We start from the raw sequence: 26856 nt of genomic DNA, 5'->3' as shown, positions 1-26856 counted from the left end.
AGGTGGTGAAGGTGCAGGAGTTTAGGTACTTAGGATCAACTGTTCAGAGCAGAGGAGACTGTGGAAAAGAGGTGAAGAATGGAGTATAGGCAGGATGGAACAGCTGGAGAAAAGTGTCAGGAGTGATCTGTGATAGAAGAGTGTCAGCTAAGGTGAAGGGAAAGGTTTACAGGACGGTGGTAAGACCAGCCATGATGTATGGTTTAGAGACGGTAGCAATAGGCAGAAGACAGGAGGAGGAGCTGGAGGTGGCAGAGTTAAAGATGCTAAGATTCTCTTTAGGAGTGACAAGGATGGACAGGATCAGGAATGAGGTCATTAGAGGGACAACACAGACAGGAAGGTTTGGAGAAAAAGCTAGAGAAGCCAGATTGAGATGGTCTGGACATGTGCAGAGCCTCCTCTGTGACAGTGGACACATTGGTATAAGAATGTTAGAGATGGAGCTACCAGGTAGGAGACTAAGAGGAAGGCCAAAGAGGAGATATATGGATGCAGTGAGCGAGGACATGCAGGTAGTTGGAGTCAAAGTAGAAGATACAAAAAAAAAATTCCACAATTGTGTCCACAAATATCAATAAATGGCTTATTTTTAAAGAGCATGATGATGATTTCAACCTGGGAATAAGGTCTACACTTCATGAGTCAGCTGTCAATCACAGCAGGGCTGGGCAAATTAAGTGTACTTTTGCAAGGTATTGCTAGGTAGATTTGCTAGGCAGCTTCAGGTTATGTGCCTGTACTCTTTAGATAATTTTGCAAAAGAGCATTAAGAATTTCCCTTTTCCTTTGATTTAAACCATGTTTCCATTGTCTTACAGTTCAGCTGAGATGAGCTAAGTCCATCCTCACAGTATTTCAGCACCAAATTGAGGCACAGCTGTTTGTTTCCAGGATACAATCTTTGATCAACAACCTGAAGTTTTAAATAAAGCACCAAGACTATTTCAGTATGGTGGTTTTACATGCAATAGCACATTAGCACATTTAGCAACAGTTTCAACCTTAGACTTTTGTAGACAGATCTCCCAGGATGCGTGTATTCTTTGTAGAATATTGGTAAATCTTATCTATTTGTCACCTTGTTCTGAGAAACAATTTTGAAAGGTATTTGGTTAAAATTAAAAAAAAAAACAAGTGTTTTTTAAAACAGGGTAGCCAAACCAATGAAGAATTATGTAAAAATGTTTCTTTATCAATTCGGTAGTAGGAATAGGTCTCAGCAATGGACCATTATGTCGGTTCCAATAATCTGTAATAATCTATAAATCAAGCTTCACCAATAGCCCCAAGGCTTCTGCAGATAAGTTTATGATTTACAGTATTTGTAAACAGGGTTGACATCTTCAGGATGTGAATGAACAAACACACTCATACGAACAGATTTCACACTTTTTAAGTGATTTATTCAAAAATTCCTGGCTCCAGCACAGGCATCCTCCAGTGAACTATAACAAGTTCTATTTGCTGATCATAAAACCCTCACCCACACAGTCTCATCTAGAGACTCATCCAATCCTGTGGGTTTGAATACCACAACTACCAAGAATGAGCGTCCCAGTTTCCCAGGACAGAAGCTGGTCTGAACTGAGAACTGAGCTGCGATTGAGTCTCCAGTGACTTCTTTTAAAGATAATCACAAACATCTGAGTCACATTTGAGTGGCTGTGTCCATTTGTCACATCTAATAAAACTGATCAACACTATTGTTTTAACCAAAAGCAATCAATCAATAATATAATCAATCAATTAAATAAAAGTATTGTTGCAGTCACTAGGTTATATTAAATAGTGTTTAATAACAAAAAAACTATATGGCAATTGAAAAAAACCCATAAGTTTAATGTTTATCCTCACAGTAAAATGTCAGTTTTTTCCCCCCACAAAGACAGATCAGTGCTTTACTTAAAAAGACATTAAGGAGGAGATAATGTCTTAGTGAGACATGTTAAACATCTGCTAAAAACTAGTTTAACTCCTAGCACCAAAATTACATCCATCATTACAACTCTTAGGGTTGCGTTCATAAAATATTAATGTCAGGTTAAGTTCACCACCTGTTTTGTCTACAGCCTGTCTTTCTTCTACTCCCAAAGGAAACCTGCCTCATTTTTCCTCATTTCTGCACCCTCAAATTATCCAGCTGGGAAAATATGTTCCACTTTTTTAACCTCTGGCGTGTACTGCACAAGGCAAGTGAGGCAGGGCAATGGGAAGGGGAATAATAAAAAAAAGAGAGATGTGAAGAAGCAGGTGTTGACCGGAGCAGTAGTTTGCACTCAATGCAAATAGTCCTTGGTGCAGGATTCTTTGATTTGCGTCTACCACTCACATAGCCCACACAATGCTGACTGCTGTGTGGATTGCAAGTAATAATGGTGCAGAATACATCTATTTAAAACTTCTGGTGTTTTTTGTTTGTTTTTTTTTTTTTGTTGTTGTTGTTGTTGTTTTTGGCATAAACTAATTATAAAATGTATTCCTAAACTAATATCTTAAACTCTAAGCTTCACCAAAGTTAGAAAATTTCAGTTAGATTGACTTAATGGCTATGAAAACAGTTGTGAATTTGAATTCTTAGCACTCAAAAACACAGTCAAAGCCAAGGATATTGTCATTAAGATAAAAGGCATGTTGTTCATTGTTAGAGCTCAAAAAACATGCTTACTAAGAAAACTCTCCTCATTACTATTGTGTATGACTTCACTTACAAAATCTCAAATGGATTACATTACATTACAAGACTCTCTGATCCTAAAGTGCGAATTTCTAACATTGAATGTATTAAGAGGAAATGAAACAGCACAAACATTAGCTATAGAATCACATGAAAAAGAAAACTAAGTTTGTTTTTAATAGCAGCACTCAAAAGCTGACAGCTTGACATCTTTGTCTAAAACCAACAGATGTCCATGCATGTCCGGACACAGACAAATGCACACATTCTGCAGGAACACTTGTCCACACTCTGCCAGGGGGGAACTGCAGGGGGAGAAAATGCCTTGACATTAGCCATTGTTCAACATTGTTAGATGTGAACGGCCTGGTCCATAAATCAGGTTTTATGATCTCCATGGATCATCTCCACCACCTCCTTCCCTCTGGTATCCCCTGTCTGCACAGAAGTCTCAGGACAAAGAGTCCAGTGGTCTCCTATATACAACAGTATTCTTTCATTTTCCAGGTTAAATATACCAAAATCCATTAATTTTACAGATGACCTGGAGTCCATCAAACCTGACAGCCACCTTATTACACCGCACACACCTGTTGCTCTTCAGGCAGTGACTAGAGAGTGCATTTTAACCAGAGATGTGGCTTCACGTGGGAAAGTGACTGGCCATCTCCACCATCTGCACATACAGCATGCAAACGGCAGCCATTAGACAACTATCCCTGTCAATAAAGCGAATGATTCCTATCTTTACCATTTTCCTAAAGAGGCCTGAGGGCGACGAGGCGTCCTTTCCAATTTTGTCATAACATTTGAGGATTATAAACCTTATCTTTTTTAACAGCCCGTTGTAAAACATAACACTTCCTTTCTATTTTGTTGGATGTCATTACTTGCATTTATCCTCAGGGAACAGTGAGACGAGGTTTGTGTGTGATGTGCAGATTCTACAACATTAACCTTTCCAGTATACACCCTGTGTCTGTATTGACGCTATAAGGTGTTTTACTACTCTATTGTTGTTAGGTGTCTCATATTGCTAATAATTTACCAAGAAAATAATTGAATGGCATGACTAGCTGAGTGGCCCTTCGGGAAAAAAAGAAAAAAACCCAGGTGATTTATTTTAAAGTGCCACAAGGAGGAAACTGCATGTTTGCAGTCTTTCCACAGCTTAATGGCTTAAAATTGTCATATTTATGGTCCCTTTTTTTTTCTTTTTTTTTTAGAAAAGCTAATACTGAGTAAAAACATAACTGAAAATAGCAGGGTGTTTATATTATCTGTGACAGCTTTTGCAAGTTAAAAATGTGGCAATCCTTTCAGAAAGTAATCTGCCAAATACTGTATGTGCATTATCCCCCCTGACTCATATTGAGCAATAGTGATGCATTGCACTGCAGCCAAAGTTCAGTGTGCTGCCAAATGCAATAGGCTAAATAACATTGTCTGTTAATCTAGTCTAATAACTTGAAATCCCATAAATGTCATAAATGTATTAACCCACCGTGACATCATTGCAGATCTTCTGATACGACAGTTGGCAGTGATCTGGGGCAAGTTGAAATGAATACACAGCCTTGTTGCCTCCTTCTCTTCCGTCGTCACCTATTGTTAGTGCTTGCAGGAGATCCTTCACATACCTCTCTCTAGTAATTCCCAAATCCTCGGCCTCTTTGGTCACATCATCTTCTGAAACTGAACGCAAATGTTTTTGTCAAACTTTTTTTGTTAGATATCCTCGAGTTATGGTCAACTTGTATTAGAAAAATGTGTAATTAAAAATTTGAAACTTTTAAGACTTTTAAAATTAGTTACATTTCAACCACATCTATATTGAGGCGTCTTTCAAGGAGCTCAATGTCTATTTTTAATGATTTCATCTCTTTTCAGTTTTGCAGCTTTGATCATTTATATATTTTAAAACGTTCAATCATTTTTAGAATCTTAAAAAAAAATACATTAGCTTAGGTTTTCTTAGTGCTAAAATTGCAATAAAAGCCTAATCAGAAGGAAGGTAATGTTAAAAAAAATTACATATATGAAGACTTTGATCCACCACAGGGAATTATGTATTGGGAGCCGTGTCATTTAAAACATTTTCAACCAAGTGAGTGTATAACTAGGTTGTTCATTATTTTTAAACCCCAGACAGGTAATGTACATAAAACCTGTTCATTCCATTTACGATTAACCTGTAGCAAAACAGGCAGCAGGGAAATAACTGCTGAACTGAAAAGAATGAATATATAAACATTAATCACTCAGCAGTGTGTGTGTGCATGTGAAAGCCCATTTGAGCAGAAGCATGCAGAGAAACTGCAGAGAATGTCATCAGCTGTTTCCCAGCTGCTCAGGAGCGAGGGTCCCAATTAACACATCAAACACCGGAACACTTACAGCCCAGAAGCCCCATCTCTGGCTGTCAGCTCTGCAGATGGACAGCGATTGAAAACCAGAGGGCAGTTATGTTCCAGGTGTCCTTCCACAGAATATGCACTTGGGTGCATATTTAAGCGTTGACCCACACACATGCACACACTCAACCTCCATTCACAGGTACAAAGAAAAGCCCTGTAGGATTTAATCTATTTTATACACCTGTGAGCTGCAGAACAGGAGAGAAGAGAAGGATGTGAAACAAGGCCACTGCTGTCCCTCTGGTTATGGGAGCAGCAGTGAAGACTGTTACCAGATGACATGAGGTTCAGCCAGTCAGGTGACAACCAAGACTTTGTCTGTGGTCAAAAGAGTAATAAAGCCAAGCCAATAAAGACAAGTCTTGTTTCCCAAGGGGTTCCAATAAAGACACTGTCACTGGGAGGCAGCTACGTCAGATCATCAGTGAGGACAAGACACTGTTTGGGTCATCAGAACGAGTGTTAAGATACAAACAAAACCTTTCGTTTATACCAGCGTTTTTCAACCTAGGGGCCATGACCCGATGTGGTGTACCAATACAATTTAAAATCATGATTAAGAACACTACTCACAATCTTAAACAAAAGAATCTGTTCACTTTCATAAATATAAATCGAGTTTAAAAAACAGCATATGTTTGAGCTAGTGTGTCTTGATTGAAAAAAGTGACAGAACTTGCGTTCCTTCAAGTACTCTGTGCAGTAATCTGGCTACTCTTTTCAGTCTCTGGGGTCGGCAAAAATATGTGATGTCAATATGTTGTGGTCCAATTGTATGATTATAATATAATATTAAATTATAATTTTAATAAACTATATAATGATTATGTTTTCTTACATTCAAACTTTAAACAACCTCCTGTAAGTATTGTTGGATGTTTTCGACATGTAATATTTGTATACCAGTATTAGTATGACCAATATTAATACAGATGGATGTTTAACATGATCACCATGAAGTAAAATTAGTTTTGACATAACAACGACAAACTAAAGTTGTGTCTCTAGTTATTTTAATGGGTTTACCTTCTCCAACCCACGCTGAGCAGCCATCAGTGAGAACCAGTGTAAATCCAGCACCCAGATATACGGCCCAGTCTACTCGCAAGAAGTAGGGCGTACTTGGATCGGTATTTATCGTGATCTGGCGGACTGTTCCACTCATGTTTCACCCCCTTTAGACCTGCAGAAAATCAAATGGAACATTTCAAAAAGCCTGCTGTGTTCAGGATGTTTACTAGTGAAACTGTAAACATTTAGTGCCAGGCCCTCCCTGAAAAACAGCCCGGCAAACAGTTCAGTTTGATGTTGCAAGACTGTTAATTTTTCAGCTAAATCAATGTAACTCTTTTTTTTATTGCTAGGATTTGGTGCCATACAACCTTGTGCGTGTCCTCAATGTGGGTCACTCTGACTCTGGGACCCTGTGGATTTTAATCAGCTTTGGCAAGTTTTTAGTGCAGGTCCCCTGACTGACACCAGAGTAATTACACAGAGTTAAAGATAAAACACCTTTTTTATTTTTTTCACTTTTTTTTTACTGTGGAAGCGTTGATATACCACACCATATAAGCAGGATAACATTCAACACATCTGAACTGTATTTTCCTTTTTGAAATGGTATTAAAAAACTAAACCTCAGGTTGTTTCCCTGTAATAAAGAATTAAAAGCCACATTTTTACATATCTCATACATTGCTTCTTTCAGACTATTTTTTTTTTTATTTAATACAAGGGAAATTGTGCAAAGATTGCATGGTTTTTGACACTTTGGTTAATCAACACACTGCTGCACCAGTTAATAGAATTTCTGTATGTTCCATTACTTCTCAATTAACATCTCTCTTGGTCAAGGGCCAACAACACTTTTCCCTGTCAAAGGTTTTGAGAAACTTTTACTTGATTATGGATTTCAGGCCAGAACATGCGATTACTCCTTCCACGTGAAGTGAGAGGTGACTTGGGCTCGGTGCGTGCTTAAATACAGGGCAATGTGTGTCGAGTTGCAGAGAAGAAACCAGCTAAATTGCTAGTTAGCCAAGCTGGACTTGTCAGAAAAATGAAAATGAATGCCTTTAGACACTGAGCTGTAAGTTATCACCTGACAGCATGTTTTCTGTTATCCTTTCTAGGCTCCCACCATCATATATGGTGACAGAGCACTAAGTGAATGTCATGAAGAATTATTTGTATACCTTTGTCCGCCTCTCACAAACATGCACGCACAGGCAGACAGACACACAAGAGTGTTTATGTATGTGCACATTAAATTTGACCCTGTGCGCTCCATGAGGAGGTATGGCTAAATCAGGAGTTCAACTTTGACCCCATGCAGTGAGCCCAGCTACTCATTAGTTACTGGAACATCTGTTCTGCAGGGACTATGACCCCGTGGTAACGACAGAAGGACATTCCAATTAAGTAAACAGTGCTGTCTGTCAGGAATGGAGAGCTAGGCCCAGGCTTCAAACTCCTCTTGTTAGCATCTGTTTGGTTAATTGATCAGCCCCAAGAATCAGTAAAATCTTAAATCACAAACTGAAGGTCACCTGCAGCGTTTAATGCACACAATCTGCATCCTCTTTTCTCACACCCTGTGTAAATTTTTACGGCCTGCTTTGTTTCTTTTCATTCTCCAACAGGTGATAAAGAGAAACTAAATCATGATAATAGCCTTCAATTATGCATACTGAGTTTTGACCAAGTGGTAAAAAAAGGTCAGGGCAGTTAAATGCTTCCATAATGGGGCTGCACAATTAGGCCAGTCCTGTGGTTTTCTGTTCCCCTCAGCTTTCACCTCATGCTTTCTCCAATTTAAGATGAAAAGAATATCTCTTTGGTCAGTTCTCTGCTCTAATCAACCTTGACAGAGTAAAACAAGGTAACCAGGAATCAACTGTTTTTATTTTTCTCTTTATACTATTATAAGACATTCAATAAACAAGAAAAAAAATACAAATTTAACTTAACTAGGTTTTGTGATTAAACAGTTACGGCATGCATCAGAAACTGAACTTCAAAATAAGTATTATACAAGTTGCAAAATATTACTCTGGAAGTTGCCCGATTTAGCAGGCTAACTAATTTTATGAATCAATACAAATAAATAAAGATATTGAAAATTATATTATTATATAGATATATAGAAAATTTAGGATACAGTTTTCAGAGGACTATAGTTTATTGATTCATTGATATTTTTGCAGTCATCTTGTTTTTAGAAGAAATTCAATAAATCATTATCTTGTGAGGTACAACATGAAACTTGTGAAGTCTGTTAATGCTAAATCAGAGCAAATTGTTTTATCTTTGTTAAATGAGAAAAGCAGTTTTGCAGGAGCTACAGTGTTTTCCTGTAACTCCTGTTGTTTATTGGAGTTTTGTAGTATTCGGTAGAAAAGTGTCAAAGTGAAGGTAGCTAACAACAGTCCAATCTACATATATTTATTTATGTATGGATTATTAAAATACATTTACCTGTTTTTGAATTCATACATATGTAACACCACCCTTAGGCACATAATGTCAGAAGTGTTTTTTTTTTTTTTTTAGTTCAGAATTCTTATTAAGTTTAAACTAACATTTACACTCATCTATCTTTTAGAGCCATGGCTTGTCATTCAACAATTTTGCCTTATCAGTCAACTATTTCTTTTAACTTAATGTAGTTTTTATGGCAAACAGTATCTAAGTATGTGTGGTTTTCAGTCAGACTGATTACATCTTACATGAAGAGCTCCAAGACTGTAAGAAAGGGTCAAGGGAGATATGAATCATGGTTTAAATGCATTCAAGATGAGGGAGGAGAATTCACTGTGAAAACTTGAAAAAAAGAAATGTGGACCACAAAAATGTCAACTTTGAAACTCAATGAGAAATAGATACAGTTTGAATGTCTTTTTCCCCATTTAAAAAATAAAAATCATATTGTAAAATAAAAATATTCTTAAAAGACCCTAACCTAAGAACATACATATAACATATACTGTACTTAAAAAAAGTAATTGTTGTTTCTGTAATCATCTAGGGATTTAGTGAAAAGGCTACACCAGAAGACCCTTAAAGATAATATAATAATGTAAACACTAAAATTTGGTATAAATTGTGTTGTAAAGTAAACTGCACATTGAGCAAGAGTATTGTTTCCTTTTTCAATAGGAGCCAGATTTATTCTTGTAAAAATATGCAAGAGCCATCTTCCTAAATGTCCCAAAGGGAACTTCCAAGGGATTAATAAAGTGCTATATGTCTATCTGTCTATCTATCTATCTGTCTATCTATCTATCTATCTATCTATCTATCTATCTATCTATCTGTCTATCTATCTATCTATCTATCTATCTATCTATCTATCTATCTGTCTGTCTGTCTGTCTGCCTGTCTGTCTATCTATCATTATATTTCATAATAGTGGAAAAATACTGCACGAATAATAATACTAATACTACTAATAATACTAATAAATCGATATTACAAACGAGTCTTAAAATTATATTAAGACAAAGTTGAACATAAGTCCCATCCAAGTGCCACGACTGGCCCCCAAACCGTATTTTCGCCATGCTTATCGGGTATTTTCCTAAAACAACATTGTCTTCCTTAATTACACAGTGTGGTTTATTAATTTTGTTTCTTCAATTTATGTTCACATAAAACACTTGACAGCACAAAGAAATGAATTTACCTAGGAGAGCTGACAATTAAATTAATAAGAGTGACCGTTAAGTTGTACGTATACATTTTCCAGTTTCACTCCTGCATCAGCTGCTCACTGCTCACCTTGGTGATGGGTTAAAAAAGCAGAGGCTCAAAATCGTTGTATCCCCGTGCTACAATGACAATAAAGACTATAATTACAATTACATTTTCTTGTTTCACTTCCGCATCACCTTGATGCAAATAATATGCATAACATTCATAAGCAGCTGTACATCAAAATACTGGAAACACCGTAATTTCCGAGAACGAGACACACCGAACGTATATTGTTGGTGACACGTTTACCGAAATTATTTCTCTCGTTAAACTTACGTTATTTTGTTGACTTAAAACTTCGTGCTCCAAACCGAAACAATTCCGGAAGTCAGTGCTTGTGTTTGACTATATATCAACGTCAGAGTTTAACCTTTCAACCCCTCTTCTCAGCCAATCTGGAGTCTACGTTTTACGTCGCAAGAGCACAGTGCGAATTTACGCACTTACACTTCCTGTGCGTGCATGACGTAAGTTCCAGAGAGTAAGAAGTGTGATGTGGCTTTGACTTACAACAAAATGGTAAGTCTGTTTTCGATTATTTTAATTCCCTTAAGTCTCTCTAGGACACCAAACGAAACACGTACCCTGCTCCTACGATTGCTTTGCAAAACGTATATGAAAAAATCTTATATGCTAAGAAATGGAAGACGTGTGGTAAATGCTAAGGCACTAGCCTTAGCTAACACCCAGGGAGTTTCAGCAACAGATTTTTCTAAATAATGTCACGCTAGAGCTTTGTTTACAACCTGATTTGCAGTTGCATTGTAAATACGATTAATTGATAAGATTCGCTCAGTGAAACATTGCAACTAGTAACTCTTACGGTTACGAACTTCGTATATATTACTGTTGCCACGTAGACGGAGAATGTGTGCTGTTGTATTTGTTAGGCTTGTACAAACTGTTAGTGCATACAGATAGCAGTAGGCAGTATTAGAAAGCTAAGAGCTGTAGCGCTATTTTTTCAATTCACTGCCATTGTCATCTTTCACATAAAAACCACATACGTTGTGATGCCCGTACTAAAGTATTGTTTTCACTTGCAGTCGGCTATTTTCAACTTCCAGTCACTGCTTACTGTGATTTTGCTCCTGATCTGCACCTGTGCCTACATCAGAGCTCTGGCTCCCAGCTTGTTAGACAAGAACAAAACTGGGTATGTAGCACCAACTCTAATTCATGTGTCACATTTAAGTCCTATACAATGTCTTTAAAAAAGTTCTGAGACAGATGGTTGTCAAATTATAACTATTTTCTTCACTACAGCATTGTTTTCTAGATTTGTTGCAACACAAACGAAACATTAAAGTTTTTAGTTGATGAGATTTCAGAAAAAATGGGCATTTTGGTTGACAGTGACACCATTAATTGATGTCATGGTTTAAAAGGTCCATTCAGCTTCCCTTGAAACAGGCAGATCAGGAAAAGTGTACAAATTGGAATAGAAAATCTACAAAACTGTCACCCCTTTATCAGTGAATCCTTGCTTTTAATTACTGGTGTTTGTTGTCTTTCAGGCTTTTAGGTATTTTCTGGAAATGTGCCAGAATAGGTAAGCCCTTTTTTTCTTTTTAAATATACCATTGAATTTCTGCCTAAAGGGATGGCTTTGAATCTTAGGTTTTTCTTCTCTGTAGGAGAGAGGAAGAGTCCCTGGGTGGCCTGCTGCTGCATCATCATGGCTTTCAGCATACTCTTTCTCCAGTAGCAGTGTATGAGTAAAACCACAAGTGAAGACATGAAATATATCATGCTGCAAGCACAACAGGACATTTGGACTATGTACAACAAAGACTTTTTACGGCTCACTGTAGCACCTGAGGGAGAAAAGGCATAGGTGGAGGGGTGAGGTGCAGCCCCGCAACGTGTCTGTTGATCTCCACTAGTGTCCAGACTTGTCCTTGTGTTTAATTGTGTGGACCATTAACATGATCAAATGATCCATTGTTTCTCTTAACATTTCATCCTGCCCTATGAATGTGTCACAATTGCATTGATTTTTAAAACAAATTTTAAATAAATTCCCTTAATTGATATCTGTAGGATGCCAGTTGCATAAAGAGTTTAAAACATGATGAAGACAATGTCATGAGCTGCACTCATGTTACCAAAACATGGAAGCTCCATAAAGGTCCGTAATGTCGCTCCAGTTTCAAAGACCATGACCAACAGTGCAATGTTTTCTGTACTATAGTTCTGTTGGTTTATGTGTTTTGTTTGGGTAAATTCAGTTTTACCTGACTCAGAAGCTCGAACCTTTAATGGTTTTAGAGTGGCCATAGTACAGTATTTGGAACTGAATCCTTACTTCCCTAATGAAATTCAAAAGTTTATATTTTTTTGTCTAATTTTGCATGGCCAAAGAAACTTCATACACAACATCAAAAAGCGTCTTTAGCAGATAATGTGTAACAATTATGTTCTGCAATAGAATTTTTTTTTTGTTGTGTAACCCTTTTTCCTCTCTTTGTTTAGGAATTGTCTCAGTGGTCTACTTTTTAAAGTTTTTTTTTTTTTTAAAGTAAGTCACTATTTATTAAAAAACCTATACTAAATTTCCTGATCTGATTAGATGGCCATTTGTCTTAGCCAGTTGATTAGTGTCATTCACAAACTGTGGGTTATGACCAAACCTAACAGTGATGATGATTTTTTCATTATTGTTTTTTAAAATATTACAAGATACTCTCTGTGTACGTTTTTTTTAGCTGAAACTCTGAGGTGTCAGTGGATAAAACTGACTTACCGAACTGCAGCCTAAAATCACATCTGAAGTGCAGCTCCCTGGACTTTGCCTGGAGTGACATGGACAGTGGAGAGCTAGTGATAACCTCATCTCTAATCTTGTAGTCAACACTCAGCATCAGAGGGTTTTCTGAAAAGTGCAGCCAGGTGATGGACCACACATAATGACAAGACCAGATATGTCTGTTTACTGCCAGATATTTATGAGTAACCTGGATTGAAGTGAAATGACTTTTCCATTCTTATAAAAAAGACAAATAAAGATGTTTTTGAGCAGTTGTGATCCAATGTGTTTGTAAAGTTTGACCTTCTAATTTGAATAGAATAGTTGCCTTTTCACATTCTGTGGTCTTATCAGAGACTGTCCACTTCCCATGCACTCCCACACACATTTCTATGTTAGAACATTGATACCGTATTGGTGCTCAGCCATTTTGGACCTCTTCATCCCAGATAAAGCATCAAGTGATGTCTGGCGGTAAATGTCATGATTATCAGGTTGTGACACAGATACAGAGGAGCAGGAAGCTCTCAGTCATCTGCTTCTATCTTGAGGAGCAGATACTGGTGAGTTCTCATGGACACCACAGAAGCAAGCTAATGTCTTAGGTGATCATAAAAGGAGAGTTCTGATGTCCACGTCACTCTAGCGGATGACAGAACCTGTCAATCAATGCCCCCAGTGCATAGAGAGACAGTGATTTTTCCTGATAATTTACATTAATCACTGAATCAAACAAAGCAGACTGAGGATGTATAGAAATGCTTGGCAACTGCAGAACCCTGGGAACCAAATCAGCCTCAGAAGTATTTTATTGTTTTAAAGTTTGGGTCCAAATAACCTTATACTCCCTTAGATGGGCAGGTCCAACCAAAATGTTCATAAAATTAGCTGTTTTCTGACAAATGGTTATGTTAGGATTGTTTTTAGTTAACACAAAAGAAACGCCTAAGATAACATTTTGACTGTTTTTGCCACTTCCATAAAGTCCCTCAATTCATGGTGTTTGACTTGGAAAATCAAAATATACTCAAAGTGACACCATACAGCAGTAGACAAAAGAAAACAGACATTTTTCCTGCCCTGTGTGTCTATAGTTAACAGTACAGTACGACATAGTACGACGGTTAAATAATCTTCTGTTTTACTCCCTAATTTTATAGCTAAAATCCTGGGTGTCAATCAATAGGAAAAATAGTCGTAAAGTATCACAACATCACCGTCCTCTCCCTGAGGGAGACTGAAACAACTTAAAGTGCAATGGATTACAGTAAGTCATTTTTATCACAGAATTCTACAATTTACAATAGGGAAGAGGTGATGCAATATTCAGAGAAGAATTGGCTGTCAAAGGATACTTGACAATAGCCCTACCTACAAAACGCTGTGCTGTAGGAGTTTTGGAACCACTGTAGAAAAAACCCAGGTAGCAGGAAGAAGAAACTCGGAGAATGCAAATGTTCGTAATAATGATGAACAACAAGGTTATCATCTTCAGTCTAACAGTGGAGGAATCAGGGCAAGGAGTGAGATCTAGACAAATAAAGTGTAGTAAATGAAAGAAGTATCATATAGGATACAAACTAAAATATTGGCAGATGGAATATATGAAAACATATCAAATATATTTTAACGGTTATATGAACCACAAACGCTAGATCAACCGCTCATGAGTTCATATTTTCCTCTTTGTTGAGTTATTTTATTTATAACCTGTGGTTGTTGGTTTACTGATACCAGATCCTCTTTTGTGGCTGTGGGCAGCTACAAACTTAGACAGGATTACAAAGTCAAGAAACACAACTACTTCCTATTCTTTGTTCTCTGTTTATTTCCTCATCACGGCCAAACAACCTTTGCTTTCTCCCTTAAGGGAACAGTAATAAAACAACATTGCAATTCAGAAGTCACCAATATCCTTCATGGGGTATAAGTATGGCTGTGTGGCAGAGACGTGTTTAAATGACTTTTATAATAAGGACAGGAAAGGTTAAGACTACGTTCGCCATCTCAATCTAGAACCCAAAGCTTCTAGGTCACACTAACTCTTTCCACGTGTAATCCTTTGCCAGAAGTAACAAGAGAAATTTAGAAATCCCAGTCCAGTCAGACAGCTTCCCGTGGGGGCAGAAAATGGGGCACTGCATGTCTCCTTTGAAGCTAGTATTTGCAGTCTGTGCATAAGGATATTCAACTCTGTCCAGGCAGGACATGACTGCCTTAGATTGTCCCTACAGATCCAGCCCCCACTACTCCACCTTCCCAACATATCACAGAGGAGTAGTGTGTCACAACAAATGGTGCGTTCAAGTCATACATGAATGTCAGAATTTTTTCAGTGTTAAACTTAAGTGTAGACATATGCAGGAAAATATGAAAGTATTTGCCACCCATATAGATTTAACATATAAAATACATAAATATAAATAAACTATATACATAAATATATGTATATTAGCGTGTTAATCTGTTACGATTATTATGGTTATTGTATAGTGGTAATGGTTTCCCCCCAGTTCAAAAATTCCATATGTGGAATCTCTGGAACCATATGCCTTTGTCCACAAAATTAATAATAATAATAATAATAAACTAGCTGGAGGTACTGTATAATCATTCGTTTTCCAAATTACATCCACCTACCGCTCCAGTAAAATGTCTAAACATCCTCAAATGAGGTTGGAGATTTGATCACATCAGCATGTTTTGTGTCTGCCTAAGGTTCTCCCTCCAGATGGGCGGAAGATCTCCTGCTGATAGTCAGCCGACTGAGGAATATCTGATGACTGAATCTTCACTGCATCAGAGCCCTTCTGTGAATGGTGGTGGACCCCATAAAGACCACAGCTTGAGCCATGCGACCCGTGCTGGCCAGAACAGACCCTTGCTCACTCTGCCTAAAATTTCAAAACCTTACTTTGAGTTAAGAGGACAATGCCTTTATGTTTTGTTATTTTTGTTTGACATCAGAGCTCCTTGATAACTGATGCCTACTAATAATTCTGGTCTAGTGTACCAGTCATGACTTTTTAAGAGGGTTAAAAGAGGTGCAAAGAGGTTAAAGGGCCTCGTGTGGCTCAGGTGCCCAAGGTTCCAGACCCTAGATTGTTTTTATCCAGTTGGTACTATGTTCTATAAAGGTCTTAGTAAATGGAGGGTGAGGGAGGGTCTCATTCTCACATCTCAATAATTTTCCAGAAATTAAACTTTAATTACTCTTCTCTTTTCAATTTTTATATATTGTTTTCTGTTATCAGTTTGCTAATATAAAGGGATATAAAAAATAAAAAGTGTTTAGTTGAAATCAGTAAGAAGATCATAAGTGGTGTTTTGACAGTATTTTCACCTGATTTACGACTGTTGAATTAAACCTGCAGGTGTGAGCTCTTCTTCCCATGGAACCAAAAGAAAGTAGCAACCTAAAGAGTTTGTCATCATCTCATTGGTAACAAATGATGGTTGTGGTTGAAAATGAATTATTTTCCAACATCAAAACAGATTGTTATGTTTTATTAGTGCTACATTTACACAGAGCCAGAAGGAATATGAGAAAAAGAGGATGCGCTGCTCTAGTTTCAACTAATGTCTGTAATAAAGAACAAAGACTGCATGTTTGTGGTGAACAAACACAGACGAAGAAAGGACTCAAGTGGTAAATAATCAAATCAAGATGAAAATCACTTTGCTCTCCCTCTGAGCACTTATTAATTTAAATCAGAGCCCCATAATTTTTGGCTTGTAGTTTTGCAACTCTGTGACACTGTTGATTTGTCTATAATATGCAAATCTGTTGTGAACAGCTTTGAGGTTTTTTTCCTTGTAAGGATTCCTGTGATGCTGCAGGGTGAGGTGTCTGCGACTACCCCTTTAAGCTCCTGTTTCACTTCCAGGAAGACTAAGGAACTTCTTCCCATTTTGGCAGATTAGATGCTCACGCAGGTCCAGCAGGCTGGTTTCCAGACCTGAACTCCAGGGACGTGTTCTCCTTGACATCATCTCTCAGAGCAGTGGACGGAACAACACAGACATGCTGTAACAGCCTGTGTGAGCAAACAGCTGAGTGAAGTCTGTTGATGAGGAACAGTCATATAAGACCTCAGCAGCACCGTATACAGGTGTCTGTTCAGCATATATATCCAGATGTTGACTGACGTACCCATGTATGTGACAGTTAGCAAGTAATGGGTAAAATGTATTTAAAGGTACAGCATGAAACAGATGGTCCTCCTGCAAGAAGCTGTCGTGTTCTCTCCACGTGTGTTTTCCCCGGTTTCCTTCCACAGTCCAAACAACATGTTTTGGGATAAGGTTATCAGAGGCCAATGCTGTGACAAAGCCTAGTCAAAAAAATACTTACAGGTAGTGTCTGATCTGGTACTGGTATAAGTATATAAAAACAACTAGAAAGGCTGAATATTACAGTCAGTCCTACAAAGTACTGAGTTCCCTCCAAATCTGGGGCTGCTCTGCTCCAACAATGTCATGGAAATTCACATTTTTCATAGTTTAATTCAATCATCGTAATTCCACAACATCTTCTCTTGTAGAATATAAAATACATTTCCAAGTTATTTTTTAATCCATATTGTCTCTGGTACATCTGAACAATCAATTGCCTGTTCTCTCTTTGGGCCTACAGAGGCATGATTTTTTTAGAACCGTAAATGAACAAACTGAATAACCTCTTGTGTTATAATAATAATAATATTTAAAGTCATCTATATGTTCTCCAACAAACTTTGGACCGTGATGGTGACTTGAGAGACGATCAACTATAACATTTATCTTCATCACTAGATGTTGTACAACCCTCCTTTATGAATGATTACGTGACCAACACAACATCAACGTCATCACACCATGCAGTGTGTGACAGCAGATGCTACTCACAGATCTGTGGGCTGCCAATGCAAAGATGCCATTTGGCTGGAAATCATCAGTCCGAAAACTCTGTCAGATGCCAGTTAGAAATCACTGCGGTGGGTGTAACCTCATATTGAGCAATAACTGCAAGTCTGTTGTATCAGAGAGTGCATACAGTACAGCTGGTCTGCTGGGATTTAGAGCGTAAACATCTACGTTGGATGGACAAAGGCATAATATAAAATAAATGGTTCTAATTTTCCATTGTTTGGTTTTATCGATTACAGTTCCAATTTAAAGCAAATTATCCTTGGCAGAAAAATGGAAATTTCACTGATGCAAGAAACCAGTGATGTTGCACTGGACCACAAACACACACGTTTCACAGTCAGCTGCACAAAAGAATCAGTATAAAGGCAATAAAGAAATCACTTTTCTGCAGCAACAACAACAAGTGCCCAGCTTAGAAAATGACATCACAGACTGTCTATGATGATAGTGGTGGTTAATATCCTTCTTATTCAGCAGCCACAGAAGATGATTGATGGAGATAACCTGAGTATCATCAAAGACAGCAGCCGCAGGGAGTCAGACAATGAGTCAACTCATTGACTCTTACCACTCACGAGTCATTGTCTGGCAATAAAATATTACAAGCTGCCAAATTTGAGTTTGTCTGCTGAGTGTTATGTGTTCCATCAATCAGTGAATTGAGAAGAGAGCATTTTTAGGGAATTTAACCAAGAGTGGGAAAAATGTTTTTTTTTTTGGAGGTAAGAAGCTGAAAAAGAGTAGACTGACTGAGATATTTGGAAAAATACCATCATACAGTATAATATAGTATTAAATCATAATTTTATTAAAAGTAGGCACACCTTTCAAAGTTCGTAATTATAGTTGTATTTAATAAAACACTTGAATGAAGTTAATCTTGTCAAAGATATATATATGTGTGTGTGTGTGTGTGTGTGTGTATAATAGGCCAGAAATCATAAGGAAATCAAAAGAGCCTGTCCAGCACATACGTAGCCAGACAGACAGACAGATAGATAGATAGACAGACAGACAGACAGACAGATGTGATATTATTTTTGATGCCACGTATCTAAGACAACCATGACCTGCACAAAATGAGAGTTGACAGCTTTACTTCCTCAAACTGTTTATGTGAGTGGGGAAAGTAATTACACACAAAATGAATCTTTCTAACACGGACTTTCAACGTGTCTGTCAGAACACACAAGCAGCCGAATGAGTAATCAGGTTCAACGTAAACTCTATTGGTTATTTGTTTATTTATTTCCTTAACAGAAATCATCTGGCACATACAATGACCTCACTTCCTCTTGACACAAAACATATTCACGTTGAACTGTGGGAAAAGGGTGAGCAAGTGCAGGAGAAATACACAGGAAAAAAGGAATAACCAAAGTTTATCAGAGTCTTCTATCTAAAGCCTTTTTAACTGGAAACACTGGTGAAAACCAGATCAATTGTGTGGTAATATTTCAAATCTGATACACTAAACCAACATTAGTCATTTTAAGACATATCTAGGTTTGGGTATTTGTACTGAAAGGCCAGTTCTTAGGAAGCATTACACACACATGTACACTCACAAATGGTGCGTTGGGCCTGAAGATTAGTCCATTTCCACATTGTTAACCACCTTATTTGTTTTTGTGTTTTATCCCAGTCGTTGTGTTACGTCTCCAAACCGCCATTATACTTTTTTTGTTTCCTAACTATGGGTGCAACTGGTGGTGTGATGTAATGGCAAGAAAGAGCCAGAGTGGGAAAGAAAATCCCCTTCAAAATGGTTAATCATCATGTGTCACAATGGTTTCTCAGATGATCTTTCAGCCAACATGTTTTCATTAGTTTGTCACATGTTGACTCGAAGTGTTAAGTGACATTTATACAGCCGCAAACTGTGTAACAGATGTGAACAAAGCCCAAAAGTGGACCGATAATAGCAGGATAGTATAATTCCATTATAACAGAGTGCTGTTTTAAATGGAATTATGCCATAATGTAACATTAACTGTCACTTGATTTATGATTTTATTTCAAACATTTCTAAGGTTTTATTGCTAAGGTTATAAGCTGTAGGTCTCTTCTAAGGAGTCATGGGGTTAGTTTTGTAATTTATGATCCCATTTAGAGGAAACATCAATCTGGATTGATGTTTTGACAATAAAATGAGGGACCAAAGGTCAGTGATATGACCAGGTTGTCTGTGAATTAGAACACCTGAAGAATAGAATAGAATAGGTTGTTGATTCTGGAATGAATAGAATGTTAACTTCAAATTGAGACCCAATCAGGGCGGGGTGGGGATCGATTGGGTAAGATTCTGTCAAGTCATTTTATATGTACTTTAGCTCAGTGGACATAAACTCCTCCTGTCTCAGAAAAATATGTAATTGTGTATAAAGCCAATATTAAATGAAATATATGTATCAAAATACATTATAGACAATCCCAGTAAGTCACTGGGAGAGAAAAGGAAAATCCCTAACACTGAGCCACTATCTATGACTTTACTTCAACAGATGATGAAGTTCATGCTCTGCTAGAAAAAAAGTCCAGTCTGAACAGGTCAGTTACTGACCAGATGCAGAGATGTAAATAACACCAACGTTGTTGAATCCTTTGCTACTGACTCCACCACATTTGGGATACTATGACCTAAATTGGTCTACACAGACAAATTACAGACCCTAAACAAACATGATCCATGAGGAGCATCATTCAGCTCACACCTCATTTCCCTTAGTGAGGAGTAAATATATTTATGTCCAGCTGTTTCTGGAGGTTTTTCTTTACACATTGCTGAACTCAGAGTGCTACAAAGACTCCTCTGTCCCCTCCCAGCTTCTCAGACATGACTCAGGCCGAGAGAGGGAGATGATGTCTTGTAGCAACAGGCCTCCCTGCTCCTGGCATTGACACCAAAACAGCAACAGTAGAGGGGGGAAAGTCTGTGTATTTTCTTTAGTCATATATAAATCTGAGGTCTCGTAATGCCTCGTGTCGTGGCCTCCTGTTGTAGATACCAACTACTATAAGAGGTCAGATGCTATCTGTAGTCATGGAGTGGAAAAAATTAATCAAATCACTTAGAAATGGAACAACTACGCCTTGCAGCTTCAGACACTGGTAGCCTAACTTTCTAGAAATAACCCAACATGTCTCATCTTCACCTGTGTCTTTTCAGGAAATAAACATAGACAAGGGCTGTTTGACAGTGGAGATATATTGGTCACCATCTTGATTGCTCGCATTTTTAAAATATCATGGTGAAAATAATTACTTGTGATTTACTGGGGCCTGGGGGAGCAGTTTATCTTCACTGTCCCTTCAAATATTCCAAATGTGTTTGTTGTGTTTGAAATATTTCCCCTTTTTAGGTTGTTGCTGGGAATGTTGGGATTGAGATGAAGTACTGTGTAAATCACTGTTAGTATGTACAATGAATTTTACAATGACACGGTGCCTGTTTGGATAACTAATAGATGTAACATGTTTGTCTTTGATCTCACATGTTTTTTGGTAGAACTAATTGTATTTACAGAAATAATTAGTATTTTTGGGGGTGGGGGGGGAGTTGCTACTGGAAGGATCAACTAAAATCTACAAAAAACTCTAATTTTGTGTTATCAGGAAGCAGGTAGGACACAAATGCAGCATTTGGAATACAATCTTCAGTTACAGTTTACTCATAGTCCAAAAACACAATAATGAGGACAACTCACAGGAACTAGGACCAGGAAAACACAAGGAACTAAGCATAAGCAGGAACTCAGGGAACTCTCAGCAGCAACAGACACAGAGCAACATGCAGCAAACAGAACAAAGACCCAACAATGAGTGAATGAGTGAGGGAGAGGGTATTCTGTATAGTCCCAGGACACAGGTGCGTGTGATGACACTAATTAACCCAGAGAACCAGACAGACCTCACAGCTGGCCTTAGTTAGGTACTTACCAATAGGAGGTAACAACTACTGTACAAGTACACAGAGATACAGTGGGTGGAGACCGATGGTGGTACTAACTGTTCCTTAATTTTACACCACAACATCCAGCACCCCACACACTTCCCTGTTCAATAAACTGTAGCAGCATCAAGGGCTGGTAATAACGTCCATATGTGGTCACTTCCTCCTACTACTGCCCAAAAATTAGGGGGAGTAGTATTAAGAGCCCCACAGAATGTATTTGTTTTGCTCTTTTCTCTCTGCTAAACAAGAGGGGGAAGCAAGAGTTTCACTATCCCACTCGGGTAATTATTACTCTAGTGTCCATGCAGAAGCCTCACAGTAGGCCTTAATGTTTTATAACATATTGTGTAAGGTGTTTGTGCAAAATAAAATATTTTGATCACAAAAAACCGTAATAAAGGACCAGAAATCCATCTTTTCTGGAAACGATGGTGTAGGATCTTTTTTTTTAATACAAAGATGAAAAGATTATAGATACAAATTTACTGAACTTATTGTATTTTGCAAAAAAAAAAAAAAAAGAAGAAAAAAGTAGCTCTTTTAATTTCTCACTTAGTTCACTCTGCTCCTTTCATTGTGACAAAAATGTTTATGGTACTTAATGTAAACCACAAATTTAAATCCCATAAACCAATCTTTTCATCTAAAATAAACTTTAAATTGCAATGCACAACAGAGGGAAAAGGTTTAACCCCAAACATTTTCATACAAAAGTAACATATGAAAAGGGAAAATGCAGGCAAAGGGATGCTTTCCTGCAAATGACAACATCATAAAATATAAGCTGTTGAAATAACACAGTGGATTATTTTTAAATAATTGTATTCTTTAGGATTTAACAATGTTTATACATAGCTTATTGCACAAACTCAAGAGTGGAGTCAGGCTTCAACACGTACAAATTGATGAGCAGTGAGATAACAGGAATGACTGCTTTCTCTGGTTTGAAATAAAGTGTGAAATAACACGTTGAATCTGTCAAATGGGCTCAGTGGTGAGGCCGAAAAAACAAGAAACAGTAAAAAGACGAAAATCAATGTGAAGTTAGCAAATAATGACTTTCCCAGGAACATACACCTTCATTTGTCTATGTTAATAGACATGCTCTGTGAATTAGCTTTAGATGACTAGCTGATGGAAAGCATTGATATACTCTCCTGGGAAACACATCTGAATATTTTATAAACTATGTAGAAATTATATAAATGATAGCCACCCATTTTCTATTTGTTGGTGTTTTCCCATCAGACCATATGGATCAAATTAATGTCAATATATAAACAGATCTGGGAGACACTCAGAAATGATTTACTGTTAATAATAAAATCACAGTTGTGTGTTCAGCTGTAGTGATAAACAGTCTGTATCACATTTCAAGCCAATTACATTGTTCAGTTTCTCAGGAATACAAACAAATACTTGTGTAAATTACGGACATTTGTTAGCGGATTAGCGTCACATTCTGCAAAACAATTGTTGTGTTTGTTTATTAGCTTTGGGAAATGTTTCCGGTCATCCTTTTTGCACAATCCCATTTGTGCCATATTCCGTGGTCTTTCATGTGTCTTTGTGGTGATGTTTCACTGGGTTTGTCACATGACAGAACACAACAACAAACATGGAAACATCTATGGAAAAATAAGATTTCCCAAGCACCATGAGAAAAGTTAGACTAGACTATAAGGCTATATGTTGACCAGTAATTAGGTCCTAATTTTGTTTTATTTTTTAGGTGGAGGGAAAGATGGACGGACGGATGGTCAGACAGACAGATATACAGATCATATACGTAGATAGCAAGTATAGCTCACTGTTTCTGATATGACAGTTCTGTCTTTTACCACCATCTAGTGGTTACAAGAAAGTAGTTCAGCAGTTTTTCTTCCGTCTATAGATACACAGATCAAACAGTGACAAATGCCTTACTAAGCCCCTGAGTTCCCTATTTGGAACAGTTCGCTGATTGCTCATTCGTCCTCTCATTAGATATTTCAACACTAATGACTTGAGATACTTGGCTTTTGTATGAAACATTATTACAACATCTACTTTACAGCAATATATTGTGTTATTATGTAAAATGGATTATATCATTTTTTTTAATTGAATACCAAATTGACAACATAATCAAGCTCAAAAATTAAATAAGCATAGTTCATAAAAAACAAAAAACAAAATTGGCTTCATTTTCCTCATAAGGCTTTTGTTAATGTCCTTCCCTTACGTGCCACTAGGAGGCAGTGATCAACTTCTGCCTTAAAGTGAAGGAAGGCATCCAGGTGAGCGTTTCTCAAGGTCAGTATCAGACATCGCATGAATTATAAGGAGCGGCTCCAGAGCTGTTGAGGGGGCAGAAATTCATGACAAGGCGTCACCTTTGACGAGAGGTTGAAAAGGAGATTTTGTGAATGTCATAGAGACCTGTGATGCCACAGTAGAACTAAAGTCAGAGTGGTTCTAAAAATGCATAGTTGGCACATTGCTTTGACCTACTTTGTGAAGAACTGTCATAGCACTTTTGTTTTAACTGAGTTTGCCTCTTAACATGTCCACTGCAATGATGTATTTTTCTCATACTTTTGCTCTGATTGGGTGGGGTATTGGCAGAAGAGGACACTTTACTACAACTACACACACATCACATGAAAACATGCACATACAAGTGTTCAAACCCGCATATACACACACGCAGGACATGAGGAGTGACAGAGAGTGGGATTGGTTCATCTTTAGCAGAAGCTGCAGTGGTTGCACCATTTGCTCACATGCTGGCAAATGCAGCCACGCACGAACACACATGCACAGAGAGAAGGGGAGAGAGAAGGGGAAAGAGAAGGGGAGAGAAAGGGGGGAAGAGATGGGGGAGAGAGAGAGAGACAGAGACCGAGAGAAAAAGAGAGAGAGAGCGAGGCCCTGAACTCATCTCTCAGAGAGGAAGCAGTGAGCAGTAGAGCTGAGTTGGCCGCACAGGCACAAATAACCACAGAAACTCTCACATACACACATACACACACATGGAACGTCTCAGCCCCCATTGGTCGGCGTCTCTCCACCCCACCGCGGGAGTCTCTGAGGGGTCTGCTGCAGTCTTTGCTCCAGGGGCCTGGAAATGCTGGAGTGAGCTTTTTTCTCTCTGTACTTCTATTTTTGGGCTGAATAATGGAGGTCTCACAGTCTCATTCACTTTCCACTCTTTCTCCTCAACATACTGGTTCCCAGTGTGAGCAACTCCAGTTGTGTTGACGCAGATAGAAGCAGCAGCGAGGCCTGGAGCTCAGACAGGCAACATGATACCACTGAGAATCTGTGCAATAAGCCAGTGAGGAAAGACGCATAATTTGTGCCTGTGTTGCAGGGCCCAGGGACAGCAGCCCAGTGCTCAGCCAGCCATGCAGACCTGGGTCAAGGTTGCAAGAATTTGGGAAGGACCCTTCCTTGTGGCACATCCCCCTCTACCCATATCCAAGATGTGATTGTACTTGTTCCTAATGACCTAATTTATTTGTCATACAAAACGTTTTTCTTTATTTTATCGCTCCTGCTTTCTGTCGTAGATGCTGTTTATGTGTGGGTAATAACAATTCTGGTGTATAAAGCATGACATATTTAGTGTGTAAATATAGGTAAATATATATGTGCTTTGATCCTGTCCAAATGTATATCTTGATTTTACTTTGATGCCCATATTTTTGAAGGCCTCTCATTCCACATCCTTCCCTAATTGACACAATAATCATGCTCCCTGTCAAAGTTGGAAGACAACGTCGTTGAGATAAATGTAAAATGTATCATGGATTTTGAGCATCTTGTCTCACATTACATACCACAAAGACTATTTAGAGTTGCTTCTGATCACATGGGCGTTAACCTGGGGAAGAACACTGCAAAAATATAGGCGGGGACTAAAATGTGGGTTGTTTTTCAGCCTCATTTGTTGAAAAATATTATGATTACAACTTGTAAGCAAAATGGAAAAAAGGTTAAAGGTGCATTTAGAAGTTTTGTAAAAGGATGGCAATGTAAATAAATAATTCTTGTTAATAATAAAAGGGTAGCATATCTAAAAGGTTGATCAATTCCAGTGCCAATACACCGATCTGATTTGGGTCAACATCAACCCACGACCTTCACAGGTCATGTCCTACATCTCCGAAGGATTGCACAGATATTTGTGAGAGAGGATTTATTGATGCTGCCTAACCAGGAAAAACACAGCCAAGATCTTCATCCTTAACTTATAGATATAATTAGTAATAACAGAAAATTACCTGCGTGCAGTCACAACCTGCAGAGGACCAATGGGTCTCATCAGGGAGGTCTTTTCAGCCTCACTTCTGGAGTAAAACACAAGAGTATCAGCCCACATTCATAAAATGGAGGGAGGTCCCTAATTCCACAATAGCCTATAGGGCTTCAGATTCATGTAGGAACCTGTCAGAGAGAAGAAGCATGTTTATGAATGAACAAGCTACTTCTCTGCCCTAGTTCAAGTGTGTGTGTGTGTGTGTGTGTGTTGTCTGTGTAGTAAGAGAATGAATGAGTTCTCCTGGGTTGTGTTGCAATACATACACCATTGAGTGTTTTTTTTTCTTTTATGAGTACATTCATAAAATGTTTAATACACATCACCGTGGCGTAGAAGACGTTTAAGACAAAAAATTAACTAGTTGAGTGGAAATGGATTTAGAACTATTCCTCATCACACTTCAGGATTGAGGTTGAGTGACAGTATGTGGTTTTTGATGTTTAGATGTTACACAGCAGCAGTAGCGGCCTCACTCACATAGGTATAAGGCATATTGATAGTGGTGAATGCCAGCGGGCATTAGAACAGCGAGCGGCCATCTGCCAGCCTTGCGAACTAGCAACCCCACCAGCTGCAGTCACAAAACGCCCTACAAAGCAGGACATGCATGCAGCTTCTGACGTCTGCGGCCACACTGCGCTACAAAGAGCAGAAAAAGCCAGGAGCGGAAACAATGAGAGCCCAGCTCCGAGACGCAGACAAGCGTAGGACCACGACCAGCAAGTTTTTAACAAGAACAGGCTGCACTTTACTGCACATCTGTCCGTTCACTAGACATTTCTGCCGTTAAACCGGGGAGATACATGACAGAAAACTCATGCAGGGGCACTTTAATACCCCGACATGGCGACGGCAAGAAAAGGGAGAGAGCTTTTTACTATTTTGGAAACTAGCGCGGACGCAGAAAGTGGCACGGTGTGCGACAGCCAAGGATCTCCGCTCAATCTGTCTACCGATCGTGTGAAGTGGTTTGAAATTCCGTACAAAAAGCCAGACTCGGACGAGGAAGACGACGAAGTGCGGGAGGAGGAGGAGGAGGTGGTGGAGGACGGCGGCGGCGGGGGCGCGGGGACTGGACTCGCGGGG

General features: G+C 38.4%; 2 protein-coding genes across 5 annotated transcripts in view; one reads left to right on the top strand and one right to left on the bottom strand.

Annotated features, from left to right (window-relative positions):
* xrcc4 (X-ray repair complementing defective repair in Chinese hamster cells 4) overlaps positions 1 to 10232 on the bottom strand; it is a 26174-nt gene extending 15942 nt beyond the window's left edge. The window contains exons 1-4 of one of the 3 annotated variants that reach the window (XM_017043286.2): positions 10126 to 10217; positions 9874 to 9923; positions 6121 to 6277; positions 4182 to 4372 (exon numbers count right to left, since the gene is read on the bottom strand). In XM_017043286.2, the coding sequence (XP_016898775.1) occupies positions 4182 to 4372; positions 6121 to 6259 (330 nt within the window). In that variant the 5' untranslated portion in view covers positions 6260 to 6277; positions 9874 to 9923; positions 10126 to 10217. Of the gene's footprint in view, positions 1 to 4181; positions 4373 to 5074; positions 5283 to 5366; positions 5483 to 6120; positions 6278 to 9873; positions 9924 to 10125 lie in introns of those variants that run through there. The other 2 variants (XM_008336635.3, XM_025053123.1) reach the window with 2 other exon arrangements.
* Positions 10233 to 10236: 4 nt separating this feature from the next.
* LOC103398123 (protein kish-A) lies at positions 10237 to 12872 on the top strand. 2 transcript variants are annotated; one of them, XR_003048899.1, is made up of 5 exons: positions 10237 to 10368; positions 10896 to 11005; positions 11367 to 11401; positions 11487 to 12370; positions 12558 to 12870. XR_003048899.1 is itself a non-coding variant. In XM_025053124.1 (4 exons), the coding sequence occupies exons 1-4, from the start codon at positions 10366 to 10368 to the stop codon at positions 11555 to 11557; spliced, it is 219 nt and encodes a 72-aa protein (XP_024908892.1). In that variant the 5' UTR covers positions 10237 to 10365; the 3' UTR covers positions 11558 to 12872. The 2 variants fall into 2 exon arrangements, 1 of the variants encoding a protein (XP_024908892.1); XM_025053124.1 differs by having other exon boundaries at positions 11487 to 12872.
* Positions 12873 to 26856: the final 13984 nt, after the last annotated feature.

The sequence above is a fragment of the Cynoglossus semilaevis genome, chromosome Z (assembly GCF_000523025.1).
Source record: "Cynoglossus semilaevis isolate Cse_v1.0 chromosome Z, Cse_v1.0, whole genome shotgun sequence".
Lineage (NCBI taxonomy): Eukaryota > Metazoa > Chordata > Actinopteri > Pleuronectiformes > Cynoglossidae > Cynoglossus > Cynoglossus semilaevis.
This window is presented reverse-complemented; position numbering and strand designations above follow the sequence as displayed.

Bases quoted from the DNA above. Each gene is read 5' to 3' on its own strand.
- LOC103398123 (XM_025053124.1), top strand. The intron at 11,006-11,366 runs GTATGTAGCACC...GTTGTCTTTCAG, and splicing joins TTAGACAAGAACAAAACTGG to GCTTTTAGGTATTTTCTGGA. The intron at 11,402-11,486 runs GTAAGCCCTTTT...TCTTCTCTGTAG, and splicing joins CTGGAAATGTGCCAGAATAG to GAGAGAGGAAGAGTCCCTGG.